The following is a 12,396-nucleotide window of genomic DNA, read 5'->3' as shown; positions in this document are numbered from 1 at the left end:
CGAGACTGCGGTGGGCGGGGCCGCGCCGGGCCGGGGGGAGGCACAACAAACATGGCGGCGGCGGGAGGCGGGAGTGGCGCGGGGCGGCGGTGGTGAGTGCTGCCTGTCCTCTCCTTCCCTCTTCTTTTCTCTCCTTCCGTCTCTTTCCTTCTCCCTTTCTCTCCCTCCCTCTCCTTCTGGGGCCTCCCTGTGCCATGACGGGGCTGGGCGGCGGGGGGCAGCGCTTGGGGAGGGCCGCGCTGCCCCGCCGGCTGCGGGGCCGGGTCAGCGGCACAGCCCCGAGGCTGCTCCCTTGATCTGAAGCCGGGGGACACAGAAGTCAGAGGAGTCACAGAATTACCGCATCACAGAAATTTAGAGAATTACAGAATTACTATAGTCACAGAATCAAAGAGTGGGTGAGGTTGGAAGGAATCAATCCGGTCCCACCTCCCTGCTCAAGCAGAGCCATCCCAGAACACATGGCACGGGTTCTGGGATGTCTCCAGTGAGGGAGACTCCACGCCCTTTCTGGGCAGTCTGTTTCAGCGCTGTCACCCTCACAGTAAAGAAGTTCTTCCTCATGTTCAGGTGGAACTTGCTGTGCATCAGCTCCTGCCCGTGGCTCTGGTGCCATTGCTGGGCCCCCCGAGCCGAGCCTGGGCCCTGCTCGGAGCCCTCCCTGCGGGCAGGGACACGCAGGGCTGAGGGACCCTCTCAGCTCCCTCTCCTCGAGGCTGAGCAGCCCCAGCTCCCTCAGCCTTTCCTGCTCAGGGAGATGCTCCGGTCCCTTCAGCATCTCTGCTGCCCTTCGCTGGATCCTCTCCAGAAGCTCCGTCTCTCTTGTCCCGCGGAGCCCAGAACGGGACACGCGGGTTTACGGGAGGTTTCGCGTGGCCGTGTCGCTTCCCACCCTCGCGTGGGGAGGAGGAGGCGCGGGATCGACCGGGGGTGTTGAGGGTTGATGGCAGGGCACGGGCGGCCACCGACGCTGTGCTTCACTCCCCCTTCCCACGGTCAAAACTCCTTGAGGAGGATCGGGCAGGGCTTGAGTGGAGTTCGGGATCCTTCTTGCTTTAATTTATGTGCCCTGAAAAAGATGGAACAGAGAGATCCCTCCTTTTTGTCTTCCCTGGATTCCTTAGAAGAAGGTGGGATGCATACATACGCTCGTAGCAATTTTAATCTCTCACTGCATACATGTCCTCATAGTTACTTTATACTCTTATAATTACTGCAGGATTAATTCTGGCTGTGTGTGTGAAACTACTGGGTGTACTCTGTATGAACTACTTTCTTTAGCAGCATTATTGAGGCAGAATATTTCATCCTGGCACATTCTTTGACAACAAACTTAGGTCACCGCAGTGCTGTGACCACTGTTCAGCCCAGCAGTTGTGCCTGGGTAGAAAACGAGTAAGCAGTGCTCTGCTCCTCGTTGTGTGAAGCTGGAGGAGGTGTGGTTGTGTCAGCAGAGCTCGAGTAACACACCCTGTGTGATCAGCCCATCCCTGGTGTGTGAAACACAAGCTGGGCTGCTCTGTTTCCGATCATTAGAATTGCATTTTCTGGTTTGCAGGAGTGACACAGCAAGGATCAGATGTGCCTCATTCTCCCCTGAGAAGGAGAGCTGCTGGCTGCATAGCTCTAAAAAATACCCTGTAAAATCACAGAAGTGTTTGAGCATACAAATGGGAGCTTTTGGGTCGTGCTTAAATTGTGGTGACTTCCCTACACTGATGTAAAGAAAAGGATGAGTGTTTTCATGTTAAATCAGTGAGGTAGAGGAAGGAAGTTTTATGCAGTTTATGAAATTTTATGTCATTTTATTTCAAAATTAAATGTCATTATAAAAGCAATCAGTGCAATCAAGTAAGGCTGAGAGAATTGGGATTGTTCAGTCTGGAGTAGAGAAGGCTTTGGGGTGACCTAATTGTGGCTTTCCAGTGCCTGAAGGGACCCAAAAGAAAGATGGATTTACAAGGCCCTGGAGTGACAGGACAAGGGGGGAATGGCTTTAAACTGACAGAGGATGGGTTTATGTGGGACATTAGGGAGAAATCCTTCCCTGTGAGGGTGGGCAGGCCCTGGCACAGGGTGCCCAGAGCAGCTGTGGCTGCCCCTGGATCCCTGGCAGTGTCCAAGACCAGGTTGGATGGGGCTTGGAGCAGCCTGGGATAGTGGAAGGTGTCCCTGCCCATGGCAGGGGGTGGAACAAGATGGTGTTTAAGGTCCCTCCAACCCAACCTATTCCCTGATTCTATGAAATGAGTTTTAGTGCCTTACCCAAAGGCACACACAGATTCTCCTCTGATTACACAGCCTTTGATGCTGTTTAGAATGGTTTAACTTTAAATCGTTGTTTCTTATTATAAATCATGGAAAGTCGTCCTGGTCAGGACTCTATGTTACATTGTCCTGATTTTCTCTTCCTTACCTTTAATTCATATCCTGATGTCTTTGTTTTATTGCAGGAGGCACCAACAAATGGAACACAAATTAACATAAGCTTTGCAGGAGGCTGGTGACACCTGAAAGAGGGTAGGTAAGACAGATATATAGAGATGTGTTCCAGACTAACTTAAGGGTGATAATAAATGCTGGGAGTTGTGCACACTCAGGTAAGATGTGAAAGAACATCCTCAACTGGATGCCAGAAATGAACAAAACACTTGTAAGCAGCTTTGGACACACAAGAACTCAGAACTTGAGTTTCTGTAGGCCACCTAAGCAGCTATTAAAAAATAATGAATATTTTTATTGAAATGGTGGCATTGTTAATTATTTCTGATTATAATCTGCAGGAATAATGTGAAAGACTCGTTCTCCTTCCAACTGTATCCCAAGTTGGGAAGTTCTGTCTTCCCAAATTCATTGTGAATTGAGACTTAATAGAGATTTGTTATTTACAAACCCAAAACAAGCCTGACCACTGATTCCTGGGGAATATTTTAATCGTTTCAGTGCAAAATAATGGACTGGATTAAGACTTTTTCTCAGGATAGGAAAGTAAAATTTTGGGAGAAGTATGAAATAGTGCTTTCTATGTAAGGCTTATTTTCAGCTTTGCTAATCACCAGCATTCAGTTGTTTCCCAGCATTGTAGTTCCCATAATTGACTGACCCAAATCTGGGACTTTTTTGGAGCCAGATGTTCATTGGAAAAACAGTCAGTGAGACAGAAATGTCCTTCAGGTGACGTGCAGGAAGCAGGAGATGCAGCCTTTGAAAAACTTTTACTGGAAGTGTGATTGTTTTAATAAAAGTTAGAGCAGCACAGTGTTAGAGCCTTGTCTTTCAAACACAAATATTTTTCAGGTTTCTTTCTTATAACTCATGGGGGTTGAGAATAGTAATGGACTCACATTTCCTTTTTATTCCTTCTAAGGAAAGTGGAGGAGCCACCCTGTGCTGTTTATCTGACGTGTTGGGGTACATTTTGGAGCATGTTTGCTAGTTAGCAGGGAACTAAAATTCAGGTATGATCTTTTTTTTTTTTAAAGGCAAGTTGATTTTTATTATTATGTAATTTTTTTGGTTTTAAATTTTATTTATTATTTTATTCTTATGTCATTTACCTATTGCTGAAAGCAATTTCCCCATAAATTGTATTTGGTGATCTTTTATGGTTAAAAATTCAAAACCCAATATTCTTATGGTTGTCAGTTTGTGCATTTACTGTATGATAAAAGTAATCCTTCACTTAAAATCAACACCAGTCCCAAGCTTGTTATAGTGAATTTATTTAAATTCAATGACACTTGTATTATGAAAACATTTTTCCTTCTAGGCACAAGAGGTTGTAGATGAAAGAGTCAGTATGGGGGAAAAGAAGGCAGAACCATTGGATTTTGTGAAAGATTTTCAGGAATATCTGACCCAGCAGACTCACCATGTCAATATGATTTCTGGATCAGTTACTGGTGACAAGGAAGTAGAGACTCTCCAGGGAGGTGAGCTGATTCCAGTACCATAACTTTGATTTTTTTGAGAGTGACTTCACTGTTCACAGTCCAGGTAATGTTGCAGCCGTACAGAAGCATTTCTCATGGTCATTTTCATGTCACAAAGGGTGTGTATGTACCTTGTTTTAAACTGGGCATGTTTTTGTAGTTCTCTGTATTTAAAGATCAAGGGCAGAGAGAAGCAAAAGACATTTGGCATTTGCTCACAGCATGACAGATGGTATCCCACAGATTCTTCATTAAAATCTGTGTTGCATTGTTCACAGCTGGGACAGAAGGGGATCAGAATGGTCTGGATCATCCTTCTGTTGAAGTTTCACTGGATGAAAACTCAGGAATGTTGGTGGATGGGTTTGAAAGGACTTTTGATGGAAAGTTAAAGTGTCGATACTGCAACTATGCCAGCAAAGGAACAGCACGGCTCATAGAGCACATCAGGATTCACACAGGTATGGAACTATGGAACTATGGTTCTGCTCTGCTTGGCTGGGACACCTTGGGGTGTTCACCAACGTTGGGATTTGCATGTCAGGAGTTGGCAAATTCAAGCAGTGTGAGTTCTTAACAACAGCTGGGTATTGGTGGGGTTTTGTAGTCGAATTTTGCAAAGGTGTGCCGTGCAAATTCCTATTGACATTTATGATTATTAATAACTACAGGAGAGTAAAGTTTAGCATGAAAGCTTCCATGTAAATTGAAGGGCCTTAAAAATATCTTTTAGTTTTTCTGTGCTGATAAGAAAAGTGACAAATGTACATGTGGCTACATGGAGATTCATAGGGGCTTTTCTTCCTCTGTTGTTTAGCTATGAAAATATTCCTGTTCTGCACAACGTTCTAGATGTGGAAGTACAAAGCATAGTAATAACAATAAAGTTATTGGTAGAATATTCAAATGTGAGGACATATCAAATAAGTGATGGATATCAGTAGTGAACAGAAAAATTATCAACTGTGGCTTGCTAAGGAGCATTTGCCACTGTTGGGTGTATATACCTGAAAAGCAGAACTCTCAGTAAAGGTTAGAATATCCTAAACTGTTCCAAAAGCTCCAACTTCATGGTAAATGAGAGGAAAAAAAAGAAAGGTGCTTGTGAAGTCTGTCAAGTAAATTACACCAATACAGAAGACTTTAGGACTGTTAAGTAGAAAGAATTTGTCTTCAGCAAAGAATGAAAGTTTGGACTGTCCTGAAACTTCCAAGTTTTTCTTCTCAGTGGTCTTGGGTAGGTGGCATTTTGGGACTCACCTTGAAGGAAACATGGTTGTCACTGGGATGTAATTGTAGCTCTCCTCCGGTACAGTTAGTCAGATTCTCACTTTGCTGAGAGCCGTTCCTTCCACACAGTAACTGCCTGGGTGGATTTTGGGGAAGGTGGGGCCTGGTGCCCTGGCCCTGCAGTGTTGGTGTGTGTTAACAGGGCATAATGGGGTAGGAAATGGCAACCTACCAGAAATCAGAGAGTTCTGAGGTTCACATTCTGAAGTCCTGGTAAATTCTTCTCTTGTGTCTTCCAGAACAAAAAAAGAGTTATTTTGGTTTTCCTGGTTTGGTTTGTTTTATTTTTTCACTCAGGGGCAAGGAGATCCAAGGCCTGAGTGTTGTTTTGCTTGGAAGCCTGGCAGAGGGCCAGGAGATGGATTACTTATGCTGTGAAGGCTCAGATGAGTCAGCATTAAAACAGGGAAGTGGCAGCTGACTCATAGCCTCAGAGCAGTGTACAGAAACAGGTGCAGCATCCTGGACATTGGCCAACGTAATTGTGACCCAGGCATGATCATGCAACCATTACTATCATTTTTAAGTGCAACCTGCTCCGGGATTGGCTTCGTGCTGAGTCTGATAGTAGATAATGAGTAGCTCACCAGCTGTGTTGTGCTATGTGTGATGCAAAACTTTTATCTCTGTGTAACCAGTTCAGAATGAAGTAAGATCATTCAGATTGGCAAATTCTGTGGGGATGCAGGGAGTTTATAAATCTTCTCATACCATTGTACCAAATCACCTGATCTTTACACACCTTTGTGTGCATATATATATGAATATAGAGAGATGCTCATGGACAAATCATGGTTTCACTTGGTGCAAAGAATGAACTTAGAGGTAGCACCTAAAATGGATTTCTTTCCTCTTGGAGAGCCAGTGATGTAGGGGAAAAAAAAATCTATTTGGTATCTCAGATTGTGATTCCAAACTCTGGGATGCTCATCAGTTACATGACAGGGATTTAGAAATTGAGGTGGTGTTCTAGAGAGGATGAATAAGATGATCTTTCATTTCAGCACCTGAACACACATCAAATCCTTTAGGCACTTCTGATATTGCAGACTTGGATCTATAACTCCTAGAAGATCAGTCTATCAAGGGAAAATCAGAAGTCCTGAAGTGCTGTGTTACAAATGTGTTGGCCTGTAATTATGTTTGAAAGTTTTCTGAGTATTTTTAGAATGTTAATTTGAATACCTATAAATTTCATTTAAAAGAAGAGCAAAGTTCTGTGCAAAAGGAGGTGATGGTCACCCTGATCATCATCTCATCTCCCATCTGGGAAAGCACACAGCTCTCCAGGGAGTACCTTACTATTGTTACAACTCTTTAGCCACAGGATCCTCTCTCAAAGCTCAGTTCTTGAGTGGCTACCTGTGTGCATAGGTTATTTAGGTGGTAGTTCTAGGATGTTTAAAAGTAGGGATATTTGGAAGGTCTCAGAAGGATACCCTCCCTCACTGTTTAGACACAGTTACGAAGAACAGTAACATTTTGGTGGTACAGACATTCCTGTGTTCTCCTGTGCACTCCATGGGTGAGGGAGAGGTTGGATCCAGGTAAAGGCACCACAAACATCACTGGATTCAGTCCTTGACATTCCTAGGGAAGTTATGCTAATTCCACTCAGGTTTTTTCCCTGTGCTGATGATCCCTTGGGTGAGGCAGACCTGTCCCAGTGTTCTCCACTCTCCCAGGATACTCAGCTGAGCTCGAGCTGGCAGTGACTGAAGTTTGACGAGCAGCTCACAGTGAGCCCCTCTGTGTCCCACACAAGGCCTTTTCCAGGCGCTCCGAGGTGCTATGGGATAATCTATTCTGATTTTCCAGGGGAGAAGCCACACAGGTGCCACCTGTGTCCCTTTGCTTCGGCCTATGAGCGTCACCTGGAGGCTCACATGCGGTCCCACACCGGGGAGAAGCCCTACAAGTGTGAGCTGTGCTCCTTCCGCTGCAGCGACCGCAGCAACCTGTCCCACCACCGCCGGCGCAAGCACAAGATGGTGCCCATCAAGGGGACGAGGTCTTCCCTAAGCAGCAAGAAGATGTGGGGGGTTCTGCAGAAGAAGACCAGCAATTTGGGGTACAGCAGAAGGGCATTAATTAATTTGAGTCCACCTTCCATGGTGGTGCAGAAACCAGACTACCTTAACGATTTCACTCATGAAATCCCCAATATCCAGACTGAGGCGTACGAGAGCATGACAAAAACGACTCAGAGCGGTGGCTTGCCAAGAGATCCACAAGACCTCATGGTGGATAATCCTTTAAACCAGCTCTCCACGTTGGCAGGACAGTTGTCCAGCTTGCCGCCTGAAAACCAAAATCCAGCCTCTCCTGACGTTGTTTCCTGTCAAGATGAAAAGCCTTTCATGATACAGCAGCCTGCTGCACCTGCAGTAGTTTCAGCTGTGTCAGCAAATATTCCTCAAAATTCCTCTCCAACCAGCCCCGATTCCCGGCCAACACACAATCAAAGGAACTATAGTCCCGTGGCAGGGCCCAGCAGTGACCGCAGTGCCCACACCAGTACGCCCAGTATCAGTAACAGTCAGCCAAGCACTCCAGCTCCAACCCTGCCAGTTCAGGACCCTCAGCTCCTGCACCACTGCCCACACTGTGACATGTACTTTGCGGACAATATCCTTTACACCATCCACATGGGATGCCATGGATTTGAAAATCCTTTCCAGTGTAACATTTGTGGGTGTAAGTGTAAAAACAAGTATGACTTCGCTTGCCACTTCGCAAGAGGCCAACATAATCAACATTGACTGAGAACGTGCTTTCGTTTAGTTTTTTAACATATTACAGTCTATTTTTCATACTTGCTGATGGAAAGCTTGCACATTCTCATAAGGAATCTTCACATTTAGCAATTCAACAAAGGAGGCAAATTGATTTCCGTGTTCTAGTAAAACTTGCCAGGGAAATTTTGTATCAGAGTCAGTTGTTGTTTTATATGTAGCCTTTCAAAAAAGCCAAGAGTGCTGTAAGGGTTGGAATGCATTTACACGCTGTGGTTGCTAAATTTAAGTTGCTTGCACTTAATCCCAATAAACATTCTGCAAATGGAGAAGCAGAGCGTGTGTCCTGAACCATAGGATGTAATTCCCAGATTGTTTACTAGGCGAGACATATTATCCATAAAATCCAAAAGGTCAATGCACTGACACATCATGTAGTGACAGGGCAAGGAGGAATGGCTTCAGAGTGACAGAGGGCAGGGTTAGATGGGATATTGGGAAGGAATTGTTCCCTTTGAGGGTGGGCAGGCCCTGGCACAGGGTGCCCAGAGAAGCTGTGGCTGCCCCTGGATCCCTGGAAGTGTCCAAGGCCAAGCTGGACAGGGCTTGGAGCAACCTGGGCTAGTGGAAGGTGTCCCTCCTTTAATGTTCCTTCCAACCCCAACCTTCCATGACTTTGGAGAAATCCTTAAAAACTTGTCTACTCAAACAAACAGAAGCAACTTTCACATACAAATTCAATTTGATGTAAAAGTTCCTTTAATCTGAGGAAGGTTAATAATAAGTTTTTGTTTAGTATAGTCTAAAGTCTTCATGCTAGGACTTAAACACTAATTTAACTATTAGCACAGAACTAGGAAATAACAGGTTATTGTGAATAACACTCTGATAGGAAAAACAAGAGCTAAAAGCCTGTCATTCATGAATTAGAGAAACATAAAAGTAAGATATTTTACCTACACTCTACCAAAATTTTACATGTCATTCTTTTTCAGAGGAGGCAATTTTTAGAGACATAATGAAGAGCCTGTAGAACTAATATATATTCTGTGAGATTTCTAACTGCCTTAAACTGAGTTGTACAGATATTTAAAATTTGCACAATTAGACTTCTGTCCTGCTGATAGAAGTTCTGATAGAAACAAACAAGAAGTTTACAAATTAAAACTCCTTTGTTCAGTTTTATGTTGGGCCAGGCTACAGCTGAGAGGTTGCCTGTATGTTTGAGAGTTGTATAATCCAGTTCATTGTAAACTTCAGCTGACTTGGAGGCCTGGTTTGTCCCCTCTCCCGTGTTTGATGTCCTTTGGGTGTGCTGGAAATAAGGGAAAGGACCTCGGGATTTTTCTGGGCTGCATGTAGGATGCAAAGGAAAACTGGCTGACTACATGAAGTTGTTTTTAGGAATTGTAGGTGGCAAATGGTAACTGAGGTTGTTTTGTTTCACACTGTACATCTTTAGAAGCCCCCGAGCTAAAGGACAGGCACTTTAATATAAACCTGAATAAAACATATGAGCAAAATTCATAAGAACTTAATGTGCTAAATAAGAATTTGAGACATTAAAAATAAAGGAAGAACTGTTACGTTTCCCATATTTAGACATGCACTTTTACCTTGGTTTGTCTTACTTGAGACAAATTAAAGCTTCCCTTATATATTCCCCTTTTCCTATCAGCAAACCATGTTTTGTTAAAAGCAAGAAGATTTTAATGTTCCACAAATCAGAGGTTGGAATCTGAATGGCAAATGTGTGGCTTATTCAAATTTATATTGTTATGGAGAGTGAAACTTCCTGAAGCCAATGGAAAAACTTGCAGTGATCAGGGTGAGATCGATGCAGGAAAACCACCTGTCTAAGAATTTTAGCTGCAGAAGTAATTTTTACTCTAATTAAATAGAAATTTGGATACCAGACATGTTTCTCTCCACCTGACTGACCTACTGTTGAATTTCTGTGCTTGAGGAACTGGATTCTTGGCTGTGCAGTCCTGTAATAATGAGGTCAGAAATCTGCCTCTGAAGTGGTTCCAGTGTAGTGAAGATGGACAATAACACTGTCACTCCTAAAAATTGTTTTGTTTTCAGGCCTGGTTCAGAATTCATTTTGCCAAATTTGTAAGACAGAATGTAATTTCCATTTTTCATCATGACACTGTAATTCCAAAATATTTCATTGTTGCTTTATGCCTTTTAGATTTATTTTATAAGTAAAATTGCAAGTCTGTGTGCATAAACATCCTTTATTTTAAGAAGTAAAAGCTGATTGAACTGGAATCCAGTTGGAAGTTACTGCTCCTGGGCAAGTTTTGGAATCAAATTTTTTTTCCAGCCAGTGAGGGCAGAAATGGTGGCTCTCTTTGGATCACACATTGAACAATTCTACAATTTAAATTTGGCTAAAATACTATAGTATTTTAGTAAATAGTATTAGGATAAGAGACATTTCTCTTGGAGACCTTTACAATTAGTAATTTGTAGAAGTGGTTTTCCTTGCCTGTTTGATAGATGATGCAATCTCCTATTCCTATGCTCTTGCAAGTTTTCCAAGGAAATCTGTGGAATGGTGGTGCTCCAGGGAGCACCTAACAGTACTGAGTGATCACAGCAGCCAGGTTCTCCTTGGCTTGTGGCTTTCTCCCTCCTGGTATCGTAGGGAGAGTAACTTCCATGTGCACAGATGTGATTTCTGATCCACTGGGGCTTCTGTTGGCAGTGTTAACATTGTTAGAGGCTTTTCTTTGTCTCATGATCTGGTGATTTAGAGAAATGACTCCTGAACCACGATGGCCTTGAACAAAACTAAGGATAGGTCACTAATGGAGCAGCTGGGAGCAAGAGGAAGCCTGCAAGATCTTATGGAAAAGGGGCCCTTGTTTAGGAGGGGATCCCATTGTGGGGAATGTATGTTATTAATAACAGATCTCAGTATAGAAAAATCTATCCCCAAGCCTTGCACATTGTTGTTTGGGAGGATTTTCCTGCTGCTGCTGCCATTGGTTCTGCTCTTGAGTAACTAAGGGAAAGATTAATTGGGACATCTATAGATGATTGAGGAATGAAAAAACTCTTTTCTCCATTTGCTTGGGCAAACTCCTCATTGCAGGGGATTCTTGGGCAGCAGCAGCTTTGGTGTCCATCCCTTGGCTCTGCACCCAGATTCCTGGGGTGGATCCCTGTGTCCTTCCCAGGACTAGGATTGTTCATGTTCCATGATCACACTGTGTTCAGTTGTTCCAAATGATGCCCTGACATCATTATCATCTTTTGTCAACTGAGGAGCTTTGGAAGGTGTATTTTCCTATTTTTCATAATTTGTGCATAATATTGACTATAACTTAAGGAGAGTTTGTACTGGCACATTGTTTCAGAGGATGATCCCTTGCACAAGCAGGCCTTACCCAGTCAGTGAGGGAGATTTGTCCAGGATTCGGGGCTTGAGTCCTTAGGCAGAGGAACTTTTCATATTGAGTCCTCCATGTGCTACACTACACTTACTTGTTTTTTTTTAAAAACCCCAAATCCTTATATTATAAGGTGGTGGGTGATTAGCATTTTAACTGTTATTAATGGAAGTTTGGGAAGAAGATGGAATTTTTCCATAGCTCGGTTCTGTTAAGTTCTGTAGTTGCAAAACATGAACTTTTGGGGGGCTTTGTTTTTATTGTCATAGCTTATTTTATAGCTTTGTGGACATTTTTAACATGCACTATTTATAGCACTCTTAACACACATTTACTGTTTTGAGACTGAATACTCCAATGGACATGCAAGTATTTGAACATCTTCATTATCTCAGTTAATGCTTCAACTGTGAAGCAGTCAATAGTTGTTTTTTCACAGACACGTGTTTGGATGAAGAGGATTTAGACATAAAATGTTGATTGGCATTTTAATATAAAACCCAGTGCTGGGAAACACTTTCCAGCAGTGTTTTCCAACCAAATAATCTGTTACTGTTTGTTTTGTTCTAGAATGTTTTGGAGGTTTGCTTTTTGTTTCTTTTTGACAAAGGGAATGTAATTTAGAAGTCTTCACTGGCAAGTTTTCTACTAATTTTAAGCTTCTTTGAAAATCTACAGCAAATGGATGTTCTGCTGCAGGAAATCTCTCTCCTGCTGAAGCATTTTTCATTGAGCAATCTTTGTGTATGTGCTTCTAAGTACCTACTTTGTTAATAATATGTATTTCAGTGTAAAGAGCAGATTTTATGCAAAAATGAAACCTGTTAGAGTTGTAAAATAAATTTTAATGTTAGTGAATGTTTTTGAGATGACACGGTTAATTCTGAAATAACTCTATCTCGTGTAGTTCATGTTGTGAAGCTTTGCTTTTGTAAGATATGAATAAAATAACACTTTCTAATTAAATCTCATGTCAATTCTTAATTGCATATGCTTCCATGGGTGGAGCTGGTGATTATCCAAGTGCTCCTCCCG

At 43.0% G+C, this 12,396-nt stretch overlaps 1 protein-coding gene across 2 annotated transcripts; it reads left to right on the top strand.

The window, feature by feature from the left end:
* Window positions 1-39: 39 nt before the first annotated feature.
* On the top strand, window positions 40-12,327 carry IKZF5 (IKAROS family zinc finger 5). 2 transcript variants are annotated; one of them, XM_069020209.1, is made up of 6 exons: window positions 40-92; window positions 2,454-2,520; window positions 3,368-3,458; window positions 3,770-3,932; window positions 4,211-4,393; window positions 7,041-12,327. In XM_069020209.1, the coding sequence occupies exons 4-6, from the start codon at window positions 3,800-3,802 to the stop codon at window positions 7,982-7,984; spliced, it is 1,260 nt and encodes a 419-aa protein (XP_068876310.1). In that variant the 5' UTR covers window positions 40-92; window positions 2,454-2,520; window positions 3,368-3,458; window positions 3,770-3,799; the 3' UTR covers window positions 7,985-12,327. The 2 variants fall into 2 exon arrangements, with proteins under 2 accessions (XP_068876310.1, XP_068876311.1); XM_069020210.1 differs by lacking the exon at window positions 40-92 and adding an exon at window positions 234-1,130.
* The last annotated feature ends 69 nt before the right edge of the window (window positions 12,328-12,396 follow it).

The sequence above is a fragment of the Aphelocoma coerulescens genome, chromosome 6 (assembly GCF_041296385.1).
Source record: "Aphelocoma coerulescens isolate FSJ_1873_10779 chromosome 6, UR_Acoe_1.0, whole genome shotgun sequence".
NCBI lineage: Eukaryota > Metazoa > Chordata > Aves > Passeriformes > Corvidae > Aphelocoma > Aphelocoma coerulescens.
Note: the sequence above shows the minus strand (reverse complement) of the source record. Positions and strands in the feature narration are given on the sequence as shown.

Excerpts from the sequence above, each read along its gene's own strand:
- IKZF5 (XM_069020209.1), top strand. The coding sequence starts at position 3,800 with ATGGGGGAAAAGAAGGCAGAACCATTGGATTTTGTGAAAGATTTTCAG. Across the intron at positions 3,933-4,210 it reads AGTAGAGACTCTCCAGGGAG|CTGGGACAGAAGGGGATCAG; the intron begins GTGAGCTGATTC and ends CATTGTTCACAG. Across the intron at positions 4,394-7,040 it reads GCACATCAGGATTCACACAG|GGGAGAAGCCACACAGGTGC; the intron begins GTATGGAACTAT and ends CTGATTTTCCAG.